This window comes from Capra hircus, chromosome 28 (assembly GCF_001704415.2).
Source record: "Capra hircus breed San Clemente chromosome 28, ASM170441v1, whole genome shotgun sequence".
In the NCBI taxonomy this organism is placed as follows: Eukaryota; Metazoa; Chordata; class Mammalia; order Artiodactyla; family Bovidae; genus Capra; species Capra hircus.
This window is the reverse complement of record NC_030835.1, coordinates 31,917,704-31,937,848: the sequence shown is the minus strand read 5'-3', so window position 1 is coordinate 31,937,848 and position 20,145 is coordinate 31,917,704. Positions and strand designations below refer to the sequence as shown.

General features: G+C 57.2%; 2 protein-coding genes across 7 annotated transcripts in view; one reads left to right on the top strand and one right to left on the bottom strand.

Moving 5' to 3' along the window:
• The window catches only part of CSGALNACT2 (chondroitin sulfate N-acetylgalactosaminyltransferase 2), a 57,867-nt gene extending 55,985 nt beyond the window's left edge, over positions 1 to 1,882 (top strand). The window contains exons 8-9 of the mRNA XM_018042390.1: positions 779 to 938; positions 1,590 to 1,882. Of these exons, the coding sequence (XP_017897879.1) occupies positions 779 to 938; positions 1,590 to 1,734 (305 nt within the window). The 3' untranslated portion in view covers positions 1,735 to 1,882. The remainder of the gene's footprint in view (positions 1 to 778; positions 939 to 1,589) is intronic.
• RASGEF1A (RasGEF domain family member 1A) overlaps positions 2,011 to 20,145 on the bottom strand; it is a 40,546-nt gene continuing 22,411 nt past the window's right edge. Inside the window, exons 2-14 of one of the 6 annotated variants that reach the window (XM_018042389.1) lie at positions 12,513 to 12,713; positions 11,242 to 11,445; positions 10,094 to 10,216; positions 8,046 to 8,183; positions 7,494 to 7,715; positions 6,872 to 6,946; positions 6,466 to 6,558; positions 5,926 to 6,028; positions 5,762 to 5,841; positions 4,931 to 5,122; positions 4,480 to 4,603; positions 4,004 to 4,076; positions 2,011 to 3,768 (exon numbers count right to left, since the gene is read on the bottom strand). In XM_018042389.1, coding sequence (XP_017897878.1) covers positions 3,744 to 3,768; positions 4,004 to 4,076; positions 4,480 to 4,603; positions 4,931 to 5,122; positions 5,762 to 5,841; positions 5,926 to 6,028; positions 6,466 to 6,558; positions 6,872 to 6,946; positions 7,494 to 7,715; positions 8,046 to 8,183; positions 10,094 to 10,216; positions 11,242 to 11,445; positions 12,513 to 12,713 — 1,653 coding nt within the window. In that variant the 3' untranslated portion in view covers positions 2,011 to 3,743. Of the gene's footprint in view, positions 3,769 to 4,003; positions 4,077 to 4,479; positions 5,123 to 5,761; positions 6,029 to 6,465; positions 6,559 to 6,871; positions 6,947 to 7,493; positions 7,716 to 8,045; positions 8,184 to 10,093; positions 10,217 to 11,241; positions 11,446 to 12,512; positions 12,714 to 20,145 lie in introns of all 6 variants that reach the window. The other 5 variants (XM_018042388.1, XM_018042387.1, XM_005699034.3 and 2 more) reach the window with 5 other exon arrangements.

The window sequence follows — 20,145 nt, the reverse complement described above, 5'->3', positions numbered from 1 at the left end:
TTTTAAATGGAGGATTTGTTGTTGTCAGTTGCTAAGTCATGTCTGACTCTTTGCGACTCTTGGAAGCAAGCTTCTCTGTCCATGGGATTTCCTAGGCAAGAGTACTGGAGTGGGTTGCCAATTCCTTCTCCAGGGGATCTTCCTAGACCAGGTATTGAACCTGCATCTCCTGCATTGGCAGGCAGATTCTTTACCACTGAGTCACCAAGGAAGCCCTAATTGGATAATTGCTTTATAATGTTTTGTCATTGTTTTTGCTGTACAACAGAATGAATCGGCTATCTGTATACATGTGTCCCCTCGTCCTTTAGCCTCCCTCCTGCCCGCCCCCACGCCAGCCCTCTAGGTCACCGCAGAGCACTGAGCTCTCTCCCTCTGCTACACAGTCGCTTCCCACGAGCTATCTGCTAAACACAAGGCAGTGTACACATCCCAGTGCTGCTCTCTCAAGCCGCCCCACCCTCTGCTCTCCCTGCTGTGTCCACAGCTCTGCTCTCTGTGTCACACTTGCACATTTGCCCACGAATGGAATATGGAATTTTTCTAGATTCCATATATATGTGTGAATATACAGTATTTCTTTTTCTGACTTACTTCACTCTGTATGATAAACTCTAGGTTCATCCACATAACTAACTACAAATTACCCCAATATTGTTCCTTTTTATGGCTGAGTAATATTCCATTGTATATATGTACCACAACTTCTTTGTGTATCTGTTGATGGATATTTTCTTTTATTCTTGACAACACTGTTCCCTTAACATTGTTGCTGAAGATCCATACCTGAGTCTCCCATTGTTGCCCCTGCTGGGTGGGGACCAACACCTTGAGAAACACTGCCTGGAGGGCACCGCCCCATGTGTGAAGGACAGTGCCGTGGCTTGCCAAGCCAGCTCGCCTGCCACTCCCAGCTCAAGCTCCAAGATGCAGACCAGGTGAGGTGCTGCTCCTTCTCCAGGGAAGGTATGTAGTAACTTCCAAGACTAACTGTACCAAGAGTAAGGATGCTAGTGAGTGGAAAGACCTAAAAAGTGTTTTCATTGATCCAAAACTCACTTAGGAATCCTCACAGGGGTCCTCATTTGCTCCACAAACACCCGAGCCCCTATCACATGCTGTCCATTCCACAAGGCACTTGGAGGGGCAGCAGGTGACAAGGCCCCCCAGGCCTTGCCTCTCTCCAGTACAGTGGCCACTAGCTATTCAAATGTAAATAAGTCAGAGTTCTGTTCCTCTTGCACTGGCCACATTTCGGTGCCAGTCCCTCAGCACACCTGGTGACCACTATACTGGTGGATGATGACGCAGCACAGCATCCCCCTCAGCACAGACAGGTTTCTGCCGGCAGCGCTCTCTAATGGGCTGAGCTGGCTCTGTCCCGCCTAGCACAGAAAGGTTTCTGTCGGCAGCGCTCTCTAATGGGCTGGCTCTGAGGAGCAAAGTCAGGTCTGCAGAGCTGACCTCGTCCAGCCTGGGCACCTGACACGTTGGCCGTGAGACATTCCAAACAAAGGCAGCCTCTCACTTCTTTTCCTTCAGTTCCACAAGCTCTTGTGTGCCCCTCAACAACTCTCTCTCTCTTCTAGCGCTGAAACAGAAGAACCACAATGGAGAAGCACATCGGCCAGCGCACCCCAGCCCCCAGAGAGACCCCCAGAGCCCAGGGACACCAAAGGTTCCTGTCCGCCCCACAGTAAAGGAACCTTGGCAGTCGTTGAAGGTAGGCTCTGAACTTACATGACCGCATAATTCACGGCTGCTAGTGATATCCTTCCTGGATCTGTCTTTGAGGAAAGCAGGATAGACCCTGCCTCTTGTACAATTTTTTCTTGTTTTGCATTATTTGAAAAGCCCTTTGTCAGAATGTGGAGGTGAGAGTTCCTGTTCATCTTTGAAAGGCCGTGGTGGCCCTGGCATCTCATCCTCCCTTCTGGCCAGGCACCCCTGTGCCTCCTGCCAGCATCAGAGCCACCATCCTCACAGCCACACACAGAGAACAGGCACACGAGGGGAGCAACATGTTGTTTTATTGATGCAAGTACGTCCAGTCACACCAGTAGCTGACATCCTGCATTATGGTACAGCTTGATACTCAGAGTTCATCTCGAAATACCAAAACATCAGAGTTAGGGTATGTATCAAATTGGAAAAACAAAATAGCAAATGTAGACACTGTGGCAGGTCGGCACTAGAGCTGATAACCCAGTGAAGTGCACACGGATGTGGAAGCTCCTTAACACGTGGACAAAAAAGGTTCTAACATTGTATTCCAAATATAGACTCTCAAGTTTTAAACCTTTATCTCAAATACATAAAGCAGTATGTACTATCAGTATACAGTATGTACTATCGAGAACATCTGAAAAGTGCAAAAACACTGTGACAATACAGTGTGAATATCCTCGCTCCACCCGGGGCTGAGGGCAGCATCAGCAGCAGATCACAAAGCCACCTCCCCCTGAGGCAGCGGTGTCACATCTCCAGGCTCTCCCAGGAGTTCTGGGAATTGGCAAAACAGATCCATCCTCACCCAGGCCTCCCAGCTGGAGGCTCTGACGCCAGCCATGCGGGGGGGAGAGAGGGTGAGTAGTTCGAGGTCTGCTTGGGTGGAATGAAAGCCCGCCAAGAGGGAGACAGTCAGCGTGGACTGCCCACTTCTGGCCTTGGAGGGAGCAGGGCTGTCGTGGTCCCACGGCCAGGAAGTCAGACAGAAAATGGAGCGCACGCCTCGAGTCCTGGTGTGGAAACAACTCCAAATGTCGGGCAGGCGTATGTGCATGGGCTCCGGCAGATACGGGCCTGGCTACCTTTGGGTTTCAGTTCCACTAGGGGTGCCCCCCAGCCCAGAGGGAAGGAGGGTACTGATTTGTAAGTTGCTTCTTTTCACTTTGTACTTGGACTTCAGGGTGGCTTTCAGTGTCCCCTTCCTTTACTGTGCTGTGTTTTCACTTCATTACGGCTAAGCATGTCAGAGTGACAGCCTGGAAAACTGACAATTCCATGATTCCCCTCCTCACGTTATTTGAGATTTTCTCTTTTCCTAAAATGTAGTTGAGTGATTTTCCAGACATATTCCAACAGAAAATACGCTGCCAGGTATCCCCCTTCCCTCCCCACTGACCCCGATAAATCCCTGATAAAGGAAAATGAAAATGTAAACTTTGGAAAGCCCATGTTCAAGGTGCACTTCTAGAAATAAGCAAATGAGACCCCTCCCCCACCCCCGGCCACCCGAGCCCTTCCTGCCGGACCCTCGCAGGCCTGGGCACTGAGGGCAGCACTTTCCCGGCGCCTCCAGCGGCCCAGCTGCGGGCGAGACCGGCCTCCAGTACCCTCTAAGGCACTAACCCCGACATCTGGCTGGAAAGGAGGCAGGGCTCACGTTGGTTTTGGTTGGGTTTTTTTAAATATTTTTTTTGTAAGATGTTAATAATCAAAAGTAGAAAATAAAAATCTACATTTCATTAGAATAAGATGTTATCATGGACACCATCTCCCATGATACTCTTTCCCCACCCCTCCCCAAAGCAGGGCCCTGCCCTGTTATTTAAAGTAAACAAAAGAACTTTTGTTAAGTGCCAAAGGTTGATGCATGAAATAATTATTTTTTTCTTCATAAAAGTTATGTACAAAATGGACCCCAACCAGTGAGGCCTCCTCATCTCAACCCATATCAATCAAGATTAAAACTCAGTACATAAGTGTGCTTCATCCAGCGTCTGCAGGCCGCATCCATGCCTTCAGGCTCTGTTAAGGAGAGTGGTCCTAAAGGTGGGCAGGGAATGGGGAAATGGTCAGGCGGCCGCAGGCCCTTCCCCCGGGCAGGCCTGTGCAACTAGGGGAGGTCTGGCTGCCAGGAACCGGCCATGGAGGGAGGATCAGGGAAATTCAAACCCCAGGTCCTCAGGGATGCTCCCTCACCTCATCCTTTCCCTTCCTTATAGACTCGGGCATGGGGGTTGGTCGTGGGGTCCCGAGACTGCTCCTGGAGTTCTCCTACCTGAGGGTCTTCCAGCTGTCCTTTTCCATGTGGTTTTCTGGACCTTCACTTTCAAAGGAGGCGATGAAGAGAGCTGAGAGACAAGAAGACCCTCAGAAGCCATGTCCACACACGGTCAGTCTGCCCCCAACACACATACCCTTCTCACACTCTCCCTTCCAGGGTGGAGTGAGGCCCAGGAAGGAACTCCCAGACCAAGAAGGCAGTGATGTCTGGCCCGGGATGGTCCTCAGGGGTCTGCTGTGTGGGGCCCTCAGCTGTCTGGGGACTCTTGAGACTTCTCTGGTTCCGCAGCGATGACCCAGCCCCATCCTGGCTCTCAGGAGCCCGATCTCTTCTTGTCTTTCATCTCCCATCTGCTTGCATCCCACCCTCATGCACTCTCCCGAGAGCTGAGCTTCCCCCGTGTAGCATGGGAATAACCACCCCATGTCAGAGTGACTTTCACAGTGTGTACCTGGGCAGGGGGCGCTCACCTTCTTCGCTGTAGATGGGAGCCGTCAGCAGGTAACTCTGAATCTTCTTATCCTTCTCGAAGGGACACTCCACCTGTGTCCATGTCATAAACTCATGGATCTGCCTGGAGATCTCCCAAAATTTCTGAAGGGTCAGAAGATTTGTCACTGTAAGCTTGAAAACCTTAGTTAGGGAAGAGGACGTAGGCTCTGCTTTCAGCCTGCTGCTCACCCTCTTGGTCCCAGCGAGACAGGGCAGCAGCCCTACAGAGCCAGCTCGGACCCCAGAAGGGCCCACACACAGCACAGCACCACCAACCAGAACACACCCTGACCTCACTCTCCGGGGTCCTTGTGTCGCCGAGCTGTGTAACCAGTTCACCCACCCAGAGCTAGGGCCACTGCACACCCGGAGGTCACTTAGCAGCCATGACCCTCCCTGGGTAGGGACCGGGCACAGGGCTGAGCTAACCTTGAAGTTAATGTGTCCGTTGGGCAGGTGGTTGGTGTGGATTTTGTGCAGGAAGTAGATGTCCTTGACGAAAAGGTTGAACACGGGGATGACAATCTTCTCCCGGCTGCTGTTGGCCGTCTGGGACCTCTGCGTGGCCCCCTGCAGGGCTGTCCGGTAGTTGCAGAAATTGCTGGACGGGTCCATGTGGTGCTGTGGGCAGACGGGAGGATGTGGTGGGCACTGCACCCCCATAGCCCTTAGACCTGCTCAGGACACCCTCTGCAGGAACCAGCTTTGGGCGGCCCGTCATTTCCAGGAGTGAGCACAGCGGGGGAGGCGCAGAGGGCACCGGGCTGTGCACCAGGCCAGGCCTTTGGTTTAGGGTCCGAGCATCAAAGGAAGAGCTGGAGAGAAGTCTCAGCAGCTCGCTCACACCTCTTCCTTCCCTCCTGAGTATGAGTCTTAACCTCCTTCAAAACCTTCCTCTGCCCTTTCGCAGAGGCCGACAGCCCCAAACCTGACCAGCTCCACAAACTCTTACAAAACTGGATTCTGTGATCAGGTACGTCTGGTCAAGGCTGCACACTCACTGGCCAGCCCCTGGGCCACCCAGACGAGCCAGGACCTCGGGAACAGGCCAGTCCGCTTGGTCAGCCTTGCCCAGCCTGAGGCTATCGGCCTGCCTTTGCCAAACCCCTACTAATCTCTCCCCAGAATTCTGCTTTAGGCAGTGCCGGTTCTGACTGAAGTCCCGAAGCCGAGGATGCGTGGGCCGCCCGCCTCCCGGGGGCAGCGCGTCCTCACGGGGGCTGAAGCACGATGGGAGCCCCTCCTGAGGCTGACATCTACCTCTAAGACGTCGAACTTTGCCGTCTTGACCTTGGACCACGTTTTCTTCAGCCTCGCCACAGGACTGAGGTTCATGCCAGCTGCAGGGAGTGACAGGCAGGGTGAGGGCCGGGGGAGGCGGGCCCCGCAGCACTGGAGGGGGACCCCGGGGGCCGCACACTCACAGATGATGGCCATCATGGAGTTGAAGTTGCCGATGTTGAAGCACTCTCGGGCCACGTCAATGAAGAACTCCAGCATGCGGGTCCGGTGCTTCTTCTTCACCACCTGGAGGGCGGCCAGACCACTCAGCTTGGGCCCCACTGGGGGTCGTCCCCTCCAGCCCCAGCCCCTGAAGGGCAACCTGATGGGGAGCTGCCTGTGCCCACAGAGGCTGTGGGACCGGGTTGAGGGGACATGCCCAGGCTGCAGAGGCAGGAGATGAGGCCGTGGTGGTTTGCTGCTGGGCCAAGGGGCGGGAGGGCAGGCAGAGGGGACCATGCTGGGCACAACAGGGTGCTTCCACAGTGGGTCACTGTTGTAATTTAAGTCATCGCTTTGGGGTGGGGGCGGGGGTGTGGTACTTCCAAGGCCTTGGCAATAAAAGTTTCCTGACTCCACTTACAAAGTTTCATCCTCTGCGGGGAAGGGGAGGCAGAGCCGCAGGGGACACCGTGGGGTCAGGAGGAGACTGAGCCCCACTGGGGCCGCCGTGCAGCACTCACCCGGCACACCTCGGTGGCCACCAGCATGCTGAGGCAGTTGAACCAGTTGTCATAGGCCTCCAGGCTGTAGGTCTTGGTCATGTCCCCTCGGCACTGCAGGGACATGGCAGGTCAGAGGGAGCCCAAGGACCCTGCCTGTGGGTGCTGCTTCACCCCACCCCAAGAACCAAGGAGCCGGGAGAGGAGACTCTGAAAGCAGGGAGGGGAGGGGGGTGCTGCTGGACGGGCCCCCAGGGGATCCCTCCAAGCCCTGCAGGGATCAGCTTGGAGGCCTCTGGGAACACAGCCCCCTACCCAGCATACATCACCCTGCATGGCCGTCGTCCACCCCTGGAGCAGGTGCCAGGAGACCAGACCCACGCGCGTCAGTTGTGAGCCCCACCTCCAGAGCGCCCTCAGCCCTCACCCTGTGCTTGTCCCGGGAGTCCGTGTGGCTGACAATCTGCATCAGGTCCTCGGGGTGGATGCTGCTGACTCTCTCCTGGGGCAACAGGGAGACAGCACAGGAGGGGTGACCGTCTGCCCTCCTCAGGCCAGCCCCACCCTCAGGGCACAGAGTGTGTCCAGAGCAGCAGTCAGGACCTCCCTGCCTGGGTGGGCACCACAGCCACGGCCCTTCCTCAGAGCGCCCAGTGGACAGGGCCCCCAGAAGTACCCCAGGGGTCTGGAAGGCCCCCCTGGGAGCAGGGGGAAGGACTGTGTGCAGAAGCCTCAGGGTCACGGCTGCTACAGGCAGGGTGCCTGCCCAGCCCAGGGCGCAGGCAGGACTAGGGGACCAGAGCCAGTGGGAGGAGCCCTGCCCCTGGAAGCCCCTGCCATGAACACGGGGCTGCCGTGATCTGGGGAACCAGCTGCTCAAGTGGGCACATGCCTGCCAGAGGCAGTGGTCAAAGTTGCCATGCAGGCTTCCCCCAACACCCCAGTCTGACCAGCAGGGGAGACCCTGCCGCACCCTGTGGGGGCTGGTGAGAGGATGAGCACCTGAATGCCCCCCAGCCCTGCACTAGAAGGGTGTCCACCACACTAACCAGCTCGATATGTGTCAGCTGCTGGGCCAGCACCAGGGGGTCACAGCACACGCCCAGGATGTCCTTCTGAGCAGCGGGAGGCTTGGCCTTGAGGACGGGCCCTTTGTCCATGGCCGGTGAGCGGAGCTTCTCCCGCAGCTCCTGAAGCTGGCTCCGGGCAGCCAGGGACAGCAGCAGGCTCTGCGTCATCTGGGAGATGGCCTTCTTCACAGTGCCGTTTTCCTGAGGGGCGGGGGTGGAGAAGGCGCTGTCGTGGGCTGGAGGGACCTCCTGGAGGTACCCAGCTCATCTCCGGGGACCTACCTCTCACTAGGCACCCACCCACATGGCAGGAGGAGGGGGCCTGGGACCATTCCCACTCTAGCCACAGGGTGTTCATGTGCAGAGGATGCTGAGGGCAGGCCTGTGTGTTGCTGGCCAGCTGAGCTGCCCTCATGGGGATGAGAGGCAAATAGGGCTGCCCGGCAGCCCTCTTCAGGAGAGTGACTGCCAAGGGGACCATGTAGAGAGCTCCCCAGACAAGGCACCCTGCCAGGATCTGAGGGACCTCACCTCATCACACTGGGTGACCCGATGGGTGATGGCCTTCAACTCAGCCATGGCCTTCTCATCCTGGAAGTCAAAGGGGAAGGCCTCCGTCCACTCCTTAAGCAGCTGCACGATCTTGGCTGAGAAGGACTTCAGCTTGGCCTGGGTCAGGGCAGGTACAGTGAGGTCTGTGGCCCCCCCACCCATCCTCACAGGACCTGCGTCCCCTGCCCGGACACTGGGCTGAGGCTACCGGGTAGGGACAGACCCCCGCTGCCTTCATCCACCTGCGGTTCTGTCTTTCCCTGCTTCACTTTCCATTCCCCTGACACCAGCTCTCTTCTTCACTTAAATTCATTTTCAAAAGACCACCATGACATAGAAAACTAGTCTCATTTGCTGTAATTAGAAGTTACCCATAAAAAAACACGATGAAGGGCCTCCCTGATGGCTCAGTGGTAAAGAACTGGCCTACCAGCGAAGACACAGGTTCGATCCCTGATGCAGGAAGATCCCACACGCCACAGAGCAGCTAAGCCCGTGCACCACAACTCCTGGGCCTGCTCTCCAGGGCCTGGGAGCCACAGCTGTTGAGCCTGCACACCCTAGAACCCGCGCTCCACACGGGAGAAGCCGCCACAATGAGAAGCCCGCCCTCTGCAACTAGAGAGTAGCCCCCACTCGCCGTACCTAGGAAAAAACCCTCAGCAATGAAGATCCAGCACAGCCAAAACAAAAGTATTTTAAAAAAATGATGAAAAGCAAGCAAAATTATGAATGTTAAGCAGGAAACTGCCTTCTCTCCATGAAAAGCAGGTTGGCAAGTGCCAGGAAGGACTGCAGACACCCCAGGCGTCCTCTCCCCAGGTCCACACGCATACACAGCTCAAGAAGGGGGTACAGGATGCTCGGTGCCCGGCCCCGCTCAGGTTCGCCAAACCCTTCCTGGGCCCACCTTGGCTCCTGCCTGCCCCTGACCCGCCCCCTGTGCCTACCTGGACCATCCTGGCCCTGCCTGCCCTTGGGGCCTGGCCTCCTCATGACCCCACTGCCCACCCCCACACCTGCCTGCCCCCGGCCACCCATGCCTGCCTTATTTAGCCCACTGATTCCACCCTCGCCCCCTGCCCAGGCCCTGGTTAGGTCATGGCAGTCACAGCACCTCAGGAGGCCCTGCTGACAACCCCCAGGTGCCTGCTGCACCCACACTCAGCAGAACAGGAGGCCTGCGTTCCCTCCTCAGAGGCCCCGCCCTGCATGTCACCCCAGACAAGGCTGGCAGACTCGCCCCAGGCTCCTCTCAGGCCTCTGCTGACCCCTTGCTGACCCTCAACCTCAGATTCCATCTCCCACTCACTCTGTTCTGGCTGTTTTCCACCCATGCCTTCAGGAACCCTTCCTGGTCCCCACACTGCAGTCTCTGCCCGTCCCGCTCCCAGCCCAGCAACCCCGAGACAGACCCCCGAGGGGACACTCGGAAGAGCCTTCGCTGCAAACCTCCGGTGGCAGGAGGCCCGGCCAGGTGGAGGGACAGGTCATTGGGAACAGGCCCTGCCGGCTTTTTGCCAGTCTGCCTGCCAGCCCCTGCCCCAGGGCCTCAGGGATAAGCTGTGATTTCGTAACCATCCTGACCACCCAGAGCCTGACTCGGTCAGGAGACGTGACTGTGACAGACACCCCTATCTGCGCCATTGCAAACTCCAGCCTGCAGGTGCCACGCCTACCCTCCTTAGAGGGGGCGGTGACTCAGGAGGTGAGCCGGCCTTCTCCACAAACTGAGCCGGACTCTCCCTCTGGGGTCCTGGCCTGGAGCAGGAGAGCCGTTCACTGTGGTCCTCCACCGGGAGGGGTGCGGGCACCCGCCAGCGGCAGTCCCTCCAGCACCCTGGGAGTGTACTCCACGTGCGCCCCTCCAGACCCCTAGGAAGCCCAGCTCCAGCGATGCCAGGAGGCCAGACAGGCAGACCTGCCCCCAACAGGAAGGGCCCCTGGCTGGCTCAGCCAGGCCCCATCCTGAGCCAGCTTCTTGCCCAAGCGTGAGCGAGATGGGCACAGTCAGGAGCTCGCTTTACCTTCTCGGACCCAGCCTCCAGCTGCTGCCTCTGCTCCACGCAGAGCTGCCCCACGCGGGCCAGCAGGTCATGAGGGGGGATGAAGACCCGGGAACTCAGGAGAAACGTGAAGATGTACGTCCTCTGAAGACAGAGATGGAGAGAGTGACGAGGGAGTCAGGCCCGGTGTGGTCCCCAGGGGTGGCACGGCCGACCCTGCCCCATGGCCCAGCCGCCCCCCAGATCCAGCACAGGCTGCATAGCTCAGCTCACCTTGAATGCCCTTCCTCGTCCTCACTGCTCCCCAATCCTGCCCACCAGGCACGGCACAGACAAAACCCCACTTGGCAGCGGCTCTCCGCCACCTCCCCTGATGAGCTCAGCTCCCAGTGCTCTTACTCTGCTGGGAGCCTTCCCTACCCACTGCCCAACCCCAAGCTGGGAACTAAATCCGAACGTGCATGTTGGGGGGACCCTCCGGACCTGGGTGGGCCTGCTGCCCAGGCCACAGTGCTCCCTGGGTCAGGCGCCAAGGGATGCTCCGTGGCCAGTGAGGCAGGGCCTGGGTGGTGGGGGGTCTGTGGGGGTCTTGTCTGTCGGGTAGGGCAGGCTCTCCTTGGCCCCAGGATCCCACATCAGAAACTGCTGCAAGCCTCGGTCACCAGTCAGCTGCGGGGCTTGCCCCCACCTGCCACACCAGGACCCCCGGTCCCACGCCCATGCGTCCTTGTCACCGGGCTGTGGTGCAGGCTGAGGGGTGCTCGTGGTCTGAGAGGCGGCAGGACCCAGAGCTCTCAGAAGCTTTTGTCTGATGTGGACTCTGCCAGGCCCCTGCCTGCAGACAGGGCGGACTTGGGGGTGGGGAGGCTGCTTGGGACTCTCCCGGGGACTCTATTCAGACAGTAATCCACCCTCACCTGGTTGCTGCAGGCTGAGGGGCCCGGGAGCCTCCGCCCCAACTCTAGGCCCAAAGAAGCAGGTCTCCCTTGCTCCAGCCTAATGCCAGCCGGGCCGTGTGTGCTGGGTGTGCAGCTCCTGGAACCAGGCTCCACCCTCAGGCCCTCATGGTCCCCACACAGCCTTCAGAGGCCACGGGGAGAGGCAGTTTCCCTGGAGTAGCAGGGGATCCTCTACCAGCCACCCCCCCTTCCCCCACCACCTCCACTCACGACAACTCCAAACTGCCCACTTCCTGTCCCCAGGCTGTGCAGCACGCAGACACTAGGGTCCCAGCTGGTCAGCGTGAGACCCTCAAGGACCCCTTCGAAGCAGAAGGGTTTGAACGTGAAGAAAGCCGCCCGGCAGCCACATCTGGGAGCTCTTAGCCCAGGGCAGAGGAGCGCCCAGAGCAGGAGCTGGCGTCTCCGAGGGGTCTGCAGGGCAGGGGCGTGAGGAGAAGTCAGGGAGCCCAGGTGCTCACCGGAGAGACCCCGTTCTGCCACCACCTGCCCTTTGCTCTCCCCTGGGACTCAGGCTGGGACCCTGGGGCACAGTATTTTAGGGACAACACAGGAGGAGCTGGCTGTAGAGGCTCCTCTGGGACAGGCTGAGAGGGGAGCCTCCCCCTACGTGGACACAAGGCCACTATGGCACAGACCAGCATGGGGCTTGGAGGTCCCCACCCCTGGGGGCTGCAGCCCTGCTCCGGGCGTCTTCAGGGCCTGGGGTCCTCTCTTCCCAGCTCTGCCGCCCAGAACCTCGGCTGCCATGCCTGCACCCCCAACAGCGGCCCCAGCCGGGCGAGAGGATGGATGGGGTGGATGGATGGATAGACAGAGGTGTGGATAGAAGCCCAGGAGGGAGGGAGGCGGCCTGGCAGGTGAGGGTGGGCCAGGAAGCCGGGAAGCCCAGCTGGAGGGCAGAGGGGGCGGCTGCTCCCCACCCTCCCTCTCAGCCCCATGTGTGACGCGGCCCCTAGGACGGAGGGGCGCCTGGAGAGGGAGCCAGGAGCAAGCCCACTCCGCCATGAGTGGTCACTACCAGCAGCAGAAGGGAAGCCACACACGACAGGGGACACTCTCACGCTTCCAAAAACATGCCAACGTCATCTGGAGTGACGGGGAGGCCTGGGGCTGCCCTGCCCGCACGGGCAGGTGCCCCGGGGTCTGTAGGCGGCCAGAGTGGAAGTCGTTCTGAAGCATGGCGGCTCGGGTACAAAGTCAGCTTCCCAGCTCAGAGATAGGCCCCATGCTGGGTGGACCCTCCCCAGAACCCCGCAGCACTGGCCTGCCCCTGAGCTTCCTCTTCTCCCCCAGGGCCACCTCCTACTCGCCTGGGGGCAGTAGGGGCAGAGATGGGCGGGGCAGGAGAGCAGGGGAGGGGAGGGCAGGGCTCCCGGCCGCCCTGCGCCGCCCCCCGCGGCTCCGACCCCTCTGACCCGGCCCCCCTCCCCAGCCCGGCCTCCCTCCCCGGCCGTCCCCATCGGTCACCAGGCACTCACGTCAGGGTAATAGTCCACTGTGGGGACCAGGTGCTCCATCAGGGCCTCCAGGGACCCCGAGATGAGACGTCCATCTTGGAAGATGAGGTCCCCAGAGCCGCCGGCCCCACCGCCTCGCTCCCCCATGCCGGGCTGCCCCTGTCCACTACAGCTGGGCCCGAGGATGCTGGAGAAGACCACGGACGTCTGGGGCATAGTTTCCTGGGAGGAAGGAATGGGACGGTCAGACATCAAAGACTCCTCCGCCCGGCCCTCCTTCCCGGCCAGCCGCAGGGAGGGCCTGAGCCCCAGCAGGGCCGGGAGGGGGTCATCAGATGTCAGCGCAGGCAGAGGACAGGCTCCTCAGTGGCCCTGAAGCCACCGATCAAGATGTCTGATAAACATTTCCTCAGCATCTGTTCTGTGCATACCAGGCCTCATTCCAGCGACCTGGACACACAGCACTCTGCCTCCTGGGGTTCCGTCCCAGCAGAAAAGCCAAACCATGGGGAAGAAGTAAAAACAGCACCAGGGGAACACCAAGCGTGTACGGGGGGCTGCGGCAGCCGCAGGGAGGTGGCCCTGAGGCAGGCTGAGCATGAGCTGCGCGGCTTCTGGCATAAAAGAGGGATGTTCCAGGTACAAGGCACAGCCGGTGCTGAGGTCCTGAGGCCAGGACGCGGGAGGGGATCAGCAGGAGAGTCGTCTGGGGAGTGACCAGCCTGACCGTATACACTGGCGGCCCAGGGTGCAGCCAGTGAGTGATCCAGGAGGCGTGTGTGCTCCGGGCACAGGAGTGACCTGACTCAGGGGGAGCGTCACTGTGGCCACCGTGTGGAGACCAGTGAGGGAGAGATCTGAAAACCAACTGGTCTGGGCTTTGCCATAACAAGACCCTGGAAGAGATGGCTCAGATCAGGTGACAGAGGAGTGGGGCAGGGTCAGCTCTGGACACTGGGATGGGTGGTCTTTGACCTGAGCCACTGACTGGCATGGAGAGGGCTCTGAGGGTGGGATCTGGGGAAAGACCTGGAACTTGCTTTGGACTCGCTGGATCTGAAATGCCTGTTAGATGCAGATGTTGGGCAGCAGTCTGGGGTTCAGTGTGACGGTTGAGGGTAACCCCTCGCACGGCAGCCAGGCTCTGCTGGAGGCTCTCCTGAGGCCTGGGACACTCTGCAGCCCTCTGTGCCTCAGTTTCCTCTCTGCCCAGGCAGCCGATTCCGCGATGTCAGCGGGTACACACCTGCCAGCCCGAGGCGTGGGAACCAGCACCCGTGGGTACACTTTCCTTCCTACTCCCTGGACGGGTGGAGGGGGGCCTACCCCACCCGCTGGGCTAGTCCCCCCAGGCAGGACAGGGAGACTGAAGTAGGGGTGGAAGAGCTGGCCCTTCCTGCCTCTGCGGGGACTGTAGCCAGGTCTCACCCTCTCAGGTCACCAGCAGGCAGGGGCTACCACCCCACGCCCAGCTCCCCAGGCAGCCACACTGACCTCTCCAAGCCCTGGGAAGCAGAAAGAGCCCCCAGGGCCAACCTGCCAGGGATGCTGCCTTCAACCGGACCTGGTCTGCTCTCTCACTGGGGCCAGGGCCAGCCCTGGAGCCCTTCCGGCCTCAGCTTCCCCACCGTGCAGAGCCAACAGCAGCCACAATTACTCTACTGCCACAAAGGACCCTTCCAAGAGCTTTACCAGCAGAGCCTGCTCCCGCCCCACAGCACATAAGCCGAGCCTCACACCAGGGTGAAAGGGGCCCTGGGTCAAATGACACTGGCTTCCCTGCCAAACGCCTGGAGGTCCCCTTAGAACTCTCAGAACATCCTTTGAGATGAGGGCAAGTGCTCAAGGGAAGTCCCCGGGGCCAAGGCCAGGACTGCAATGTCTGTCCCCCAGGCTCCATGCAGCCCCTGCTCCACGGGTTCAGACGCACAGAACACTCCCCGCAACCCATGTTAAAATGAACATTCCCCGGCCCCAATGGGTCAGAAATTTGGGTTGGGTCTTCTTTACCGCTCAAGTCAAAGAATCACTGACTCGGACAAACTCTTCATCTTTCAGATAATGAATCAGAGGCTCCATAAGAAGGAACTCAACTGAGGGAACCCTAGGATTTCCAAGTTCAGCCTAGGTGCCACCACCTCTAGGAAGCTCCCCTGGGTTAACCCCTGGACTGCTGACCCACAAGGCGAGAAGTGCCTGATCATCCACCTCAACGTCTTCCTGTCTGGCTGGAGCCCGGCCCGCAGCCACACTCAGGAATCATTTCGGGGAGGAAACAGTGGACACCCTGGTGGCTGCTCTGCTGCTGTCACTAGCTCCAGAGGGGACCTGGACCCCAGAGTTTCAGCTGAGGGGCCATCGCTGTGGGGTGACTTTCCCACCATCACACAGTTCTGGGTTCAAAAGGTGACCTGAGCCTGGTGACTGTGGTCAGCTGGACATCCTGACCCCAAGCTTCTTGGCCATCAGAGATGGCGTTTCCGGAGCCCCTGGCCCCTCACCTGCGGAGGGAGTAGGCTGCTCTGATCAGGAGGTGCTACGTAGGGGGCACGCTGATACCCCTGCTAACTTGCACAGTCCCCACCCGATCCCCCACAGGGCAAGGCCACCTGCAGGGACACCTGCCCTGGGGCTAGGAGGTCAGGAGCCAGTGGGAAGCCAGCCTGGGGACTCACCCCCCCTAGCTCTGCCACCCATAAGGGGATGGACGAGTCTAGCAGGAGGCCACGGGGCAAGTTCTACCCTGGGCACCAGCCCACCACTCCCTGGGAGCCTCAGCACTCACTGTCTCCCTTGACAGATGAGGGGCAGACGCTCAGGGTGGAGTCACCTACCCAGGGGTGGGGCCCCCGTCCACGTGTCCTGGACTCATCACGCTGCTCCTACCCCAAGGCTCCCCTCCTGTGTGAGGGTCTCTGTTCCCCCAGAGACTGTGCCCCAGCACCTGCCGACGCACAGCCCAGGAGGTCATGGGAACGAGCAGCCGGGTGAGGCCCATCCCTCCAGCTTGGGGTGGTGACCCCTCTCACAGTGGTGACCCCACCACTGGACTCACCAGGTGCACAAGACCCCGTATCAGTCATTAAATGACATCAGCAGATGTGACCGTGACACGTACATAAATGCACAGAGGACACCCAGCCACCCCTGGCCATGCTGTGCCATCTCTGTGATCAGAGATTACTGCAAGGGAGCAGAGGAGGGAGGGGACTTGCTTTCCATTCTACACATCTGTCAGCTACCTGATAACGTTTCTAAATGGCACATCTATCTCGTCATCTTTTAAATAACTTTTCTTTTTTAGTGCAAAGAAGCTGAGTTTTGAAATCAGCACTTTTTATAAAGGCAAAACAGGCTTCCCAGGTGGGGCTAGCGGTAAAGAATCCGCCTGCCAATGTGGGAGACGTAAGAGACTTGGGTTCCATCCCTGGGTGAGGAAGATCCCCTGGAGAAGGACATGGAGACCCACTCCAGTATTCTTGCCTGGAGAATCCCATGGACAGAGGAGCCTGGCGGACGACAGTCCGTGGGGTCGTAAAGAGCTGGACACAACTGAAGAGACTCAGCATGGATGCATAAAGGCACAATAAGCAGGTGCTGGGTCTTCAGACAGGAGCATGGCCCCATCCAGCAAGTCACCTGTGAGTGGGCTCCCGGGGAATCGGGAGAGCCCACAGGGGCTGTGCGGGACACCCCAGCCTGTCCCCTACCCTAGGACCCAGCCTGGGGCCCCATCTCCCTGACCACAAGCCTTCTCCCCCTCCTCTGTACACTGAGCCCTGTGGATCCTGAGGACCACCCCCCAGAGCCCCTTCCTTACTGGCCCCTGCCCAGTCCCTAGGAGAACCCATCCCTGCCTGGTTATGAGCACCTTGGGGAGGGTCTCCAGGCTCAGTGCCAAGTGGGAGGAGACAGGTTCCCTGAGTGGGTCTTCCAGGACAGGAGTTTAGATCACGCCTGGGTTTGAATCCCAGCTCTGCAAGAGGCCAGGTCCTTGCTCCTAGACGAATCTAAGCAGTCTTGATTTCCTCAGCTGTCAAATGGGGATGATGGCAGGACCACCCCTGTTGAGACCTCTGCCTGGCATCTTTGCTGGCCATCCCAGCCCGCTGTGGTCCCTCCTGCTCCTACCCGTGAGGCCCTCCTCTCAGTTCCAGCAAGAGCCACACACCTGTGTGTCCATCGCCCCTGACTGGACCTCCTCTCAGGCAGGAGCCACTCAGAGCAGAGCACCAGGAAATCTGGGCTCCTGTCTCAGGAGGGAACTCACAGCACGAGCAATTGCAAGGAGGAGTACAGTAGCTATTAGGAGGGGCTCCTGCTCCTGCTGGACTGAGCATGCGCCCCCATATCGGTCACTGTGTCCGTCCCCTCCTGCCTGGATGCGTGAGGGTGCTCCAGGGCAGCCTTGGGAGCAGATGCCAGCAAGGGGTCCACACGCAGAGGTGTGGCTGAAACCATCACTGAGCCCCAAGGGCTGTGCAAGGGAGGAAGAGCTGAAATCTCTCCTCATGCAAACCACAGATTTACATCCCCACAACCTGCTTTGTAAACTCAGTGCCTGCGAAACATCTGAACAGACAAGCATTGTGCCCACGGTGGAGATGAGTCTACCCTGAGCATCTGTGGACCCGTGGGCTGCACACCCAGGGGCTGGGCCAGGCCAGAGTCTGAGCTGTCCCCACAAGCAGGTCTAAGTGCAGGATACCGCAGCCTCGGGCCCTGGGGGGATCTGATGAAAACAATGCCTGAGCAACACCAGGGCCACCTGCCGGCGCACACTGGGTTAAGGTGGGGCGGAGAGGAGTAGGGGCTTCCCTGGTGGCTCAGTGGTAAAGAATCCTCCTGCCAATGCAAGCAGACATGAGAGACTCAAGCTTGATGCCTGGGTCGGGAAGATCCCCTGGAGGAGGGCATGGCAACCCACTCCAGTATTCTTGCCTGGAGAATCCCGTGGACAGAGGAGCCTGGCAGGCTACAGACTGTGGGGTTGCAAAGAGTCGGACACAACTGAAGCGACTAAGCACGCACATGTGCAAAAGAGGAGTACCAACTACGGTGTAACGCGAGAGCTCACATCACGGGTGAGAGGGGGCACAACAGAGCGTGCTCATGGATGAACTGCTCCAGAAAACCGATACTGAGCGACTTCTCTTCCAGTGGGCGTGTTCCAACCCTCCCTGCTGCACACAAAAGATCAGAAACACAGCTAAGAAACAGATCAGCAACAGATCGGGGGGCTTCTACAGCCACAGCTGGGGAGGAGACCCCACCTCCCACGCTAACCCCAACAGCAAGGGGAGGCCCTGCTCAACACCCAGGGCAGGGGCTGGTCTCCACATCAATCACATGCCTCATCAAGCGGGTCACTGCCAGCATACACGAGGAAAGAGGCGGCAGACATCCAAACTAAAAAGAGCCCCTGCACCAAAAAATATTAAACCCACATAGGGATGATCCTTCCTAAACACATCCCACCAAGACAGTCTGAGGGTCTGGCACTGGGAAGACACACACCCCCCCCCCCCCCCCCGCCAGCCCCCAGAGCATTGAGCCCTGGAGGCCAGCAGGGCTTGAGTACAAGAGCTCCACAGGACTGGGGGAAACAGACTCCACTCTCGGAGGCCACATACAAGGTCTTGAGTACACCAAGACCAAAGCAGTACCTCCACAAGAACCTGGGCAAGACATACTTAGGGATCTTGGACACTCTCCTGGGGAGGCAGAGGTCAGCTGACCTGACCTTGCCAACAGCCTGCAGGCTCCAGCACTGGAACGCCTCAGGCCAAACAACCAGCAAGACAGGAGCACAGCGCCACCTGCTGCCTGAGGTCATACTGAGCTCACAGCCACCTCAAAACACACCACTCGACACAGCCCTGCCTATCAGAGGGACAAGACCCAGCTCCAAGAGGGAAGACACCAGGCGCCCCGTCAGGAAACCGGCACAAGCCCCAGTACCAACCTCGTCCACCAGGGGGCAGACACTAGAAGCAAGAGGAACTACCATTTTGCAGCCTGCAGAAGGGGGACCACAAACAGAAAGAAAGACAAAACGAGATGACAAAGAAATACGGTGCAGATGAAGGAGCAAGACAGAAAACGCCACAAGGACAACTAAATGAAGAGGAAACAGGCAAACTACCTGGAAGAGAATTCAGAGAAATGACAGTAAAAATGATGCAAAATCTCAACAACAAAAAAAGAATGCAAGCACAGACTGAGAAAATACAAAAAATGCTTGACAAAGAGGAGATTTAAACAACAACAAAACCAGACACACAACACAATAACTGAAATGAAAAACACATAAAAAGAATCAATGGCAGAATAGCTGAAGCAGAAGAATGAGTAAGTTAGCTGGAAGTCAAGAGTGGTAGAAATAACTTCCATGGGACATAATAAAAGAAAAAGGAAGGAAAAGAACTGAGGACAGTCTCAGAGACCTCTGGGACAACATTAAACACACCATTTGCATTAGATGGATCCCAGAAGAAGAAGACAAAGATAAAGGGCCTAAGAAAATATTTGAAGAGATTAAAAAGACTTCCCTAACATGAGAGAGGAAACAGTCACCCAAGTCCAGGAAGTGTAGAGAGGCCCATACAGGATAAAACCAAGGAGGAACATGCTGAAACACACAGTAATCAAACTGACAAAAATTAAATACAAAGAAAAAGTATTGAAAGCAAAAAAGGAAAAGCAACAGATAACATACAAGGGAATCCCCATAAGGTTATCAGCTGGTTTTTCAGCAGAAACTCTGCAGGCCAAAAGGGAGTAACACAATATATTTAAAGTGATGAAAGGGGAAAACCTACAACCAAGAATACTCTACCCAGCAGGGCTCTCATTCAGATTCAACAGAAAAATCAAAAGCTTTACAGACAAGCAAAATCTAAGAGAATTCAGTGCCATCAAACAGCTTTACAATAAATGCTAAAGGAACTTCTCTCAGTGGGAAATGCAAACTAAAAAAGCTACAATAGATAAATACACAAAGAAAAAGCGACCCAAACACAACACTAAAAATAGTCACCGAATCACAAAAGAAAAGAACAAAAGAAGAAGGGAAGAAAAAAAGACTAAAAAAAAAAAATCCAAAACAATTAAGAAATCATACATATCAATAATCACCTTAAATATAAATGGAATAATACAGATCAAGAATCATACATATCAATAATTACCTTAAATATAAATGGATTAAATGCTCCAACCAAAAGACACAGATTGGCTGATTGGATACAAACACAAGACCACTATGTATGCTGTCTACAAGAGACCCACTTCAGATCTAGGGACACATACAGACAGAAAATGAGGGAATGGAAAGGATATTCCATGCAAAGTGAAATCAAAAGAATACTGGAGTAGCAATACTCATATCAGACAAAGTAGACTTTAATTAAACTGCTAGACCATTCAGATATGACCTAAATCAAATCCCTTATGATTATACAGTAGAAGTGAGAAATAGGTTTAAGGGCCTAGATCTGACAGATAGAGTGCCTGATGAACTATGGAATGAGGTTCGTGACATTGTACCGGAGACAGGGAGCAAGACCATCCCCATGGAAAAGAAATGCAAAAAAGCAAAATGGCTGTCTGGGGAGGCCTTACAAATAGCTGTGAAAAGAAGAGAAGCGAAAAG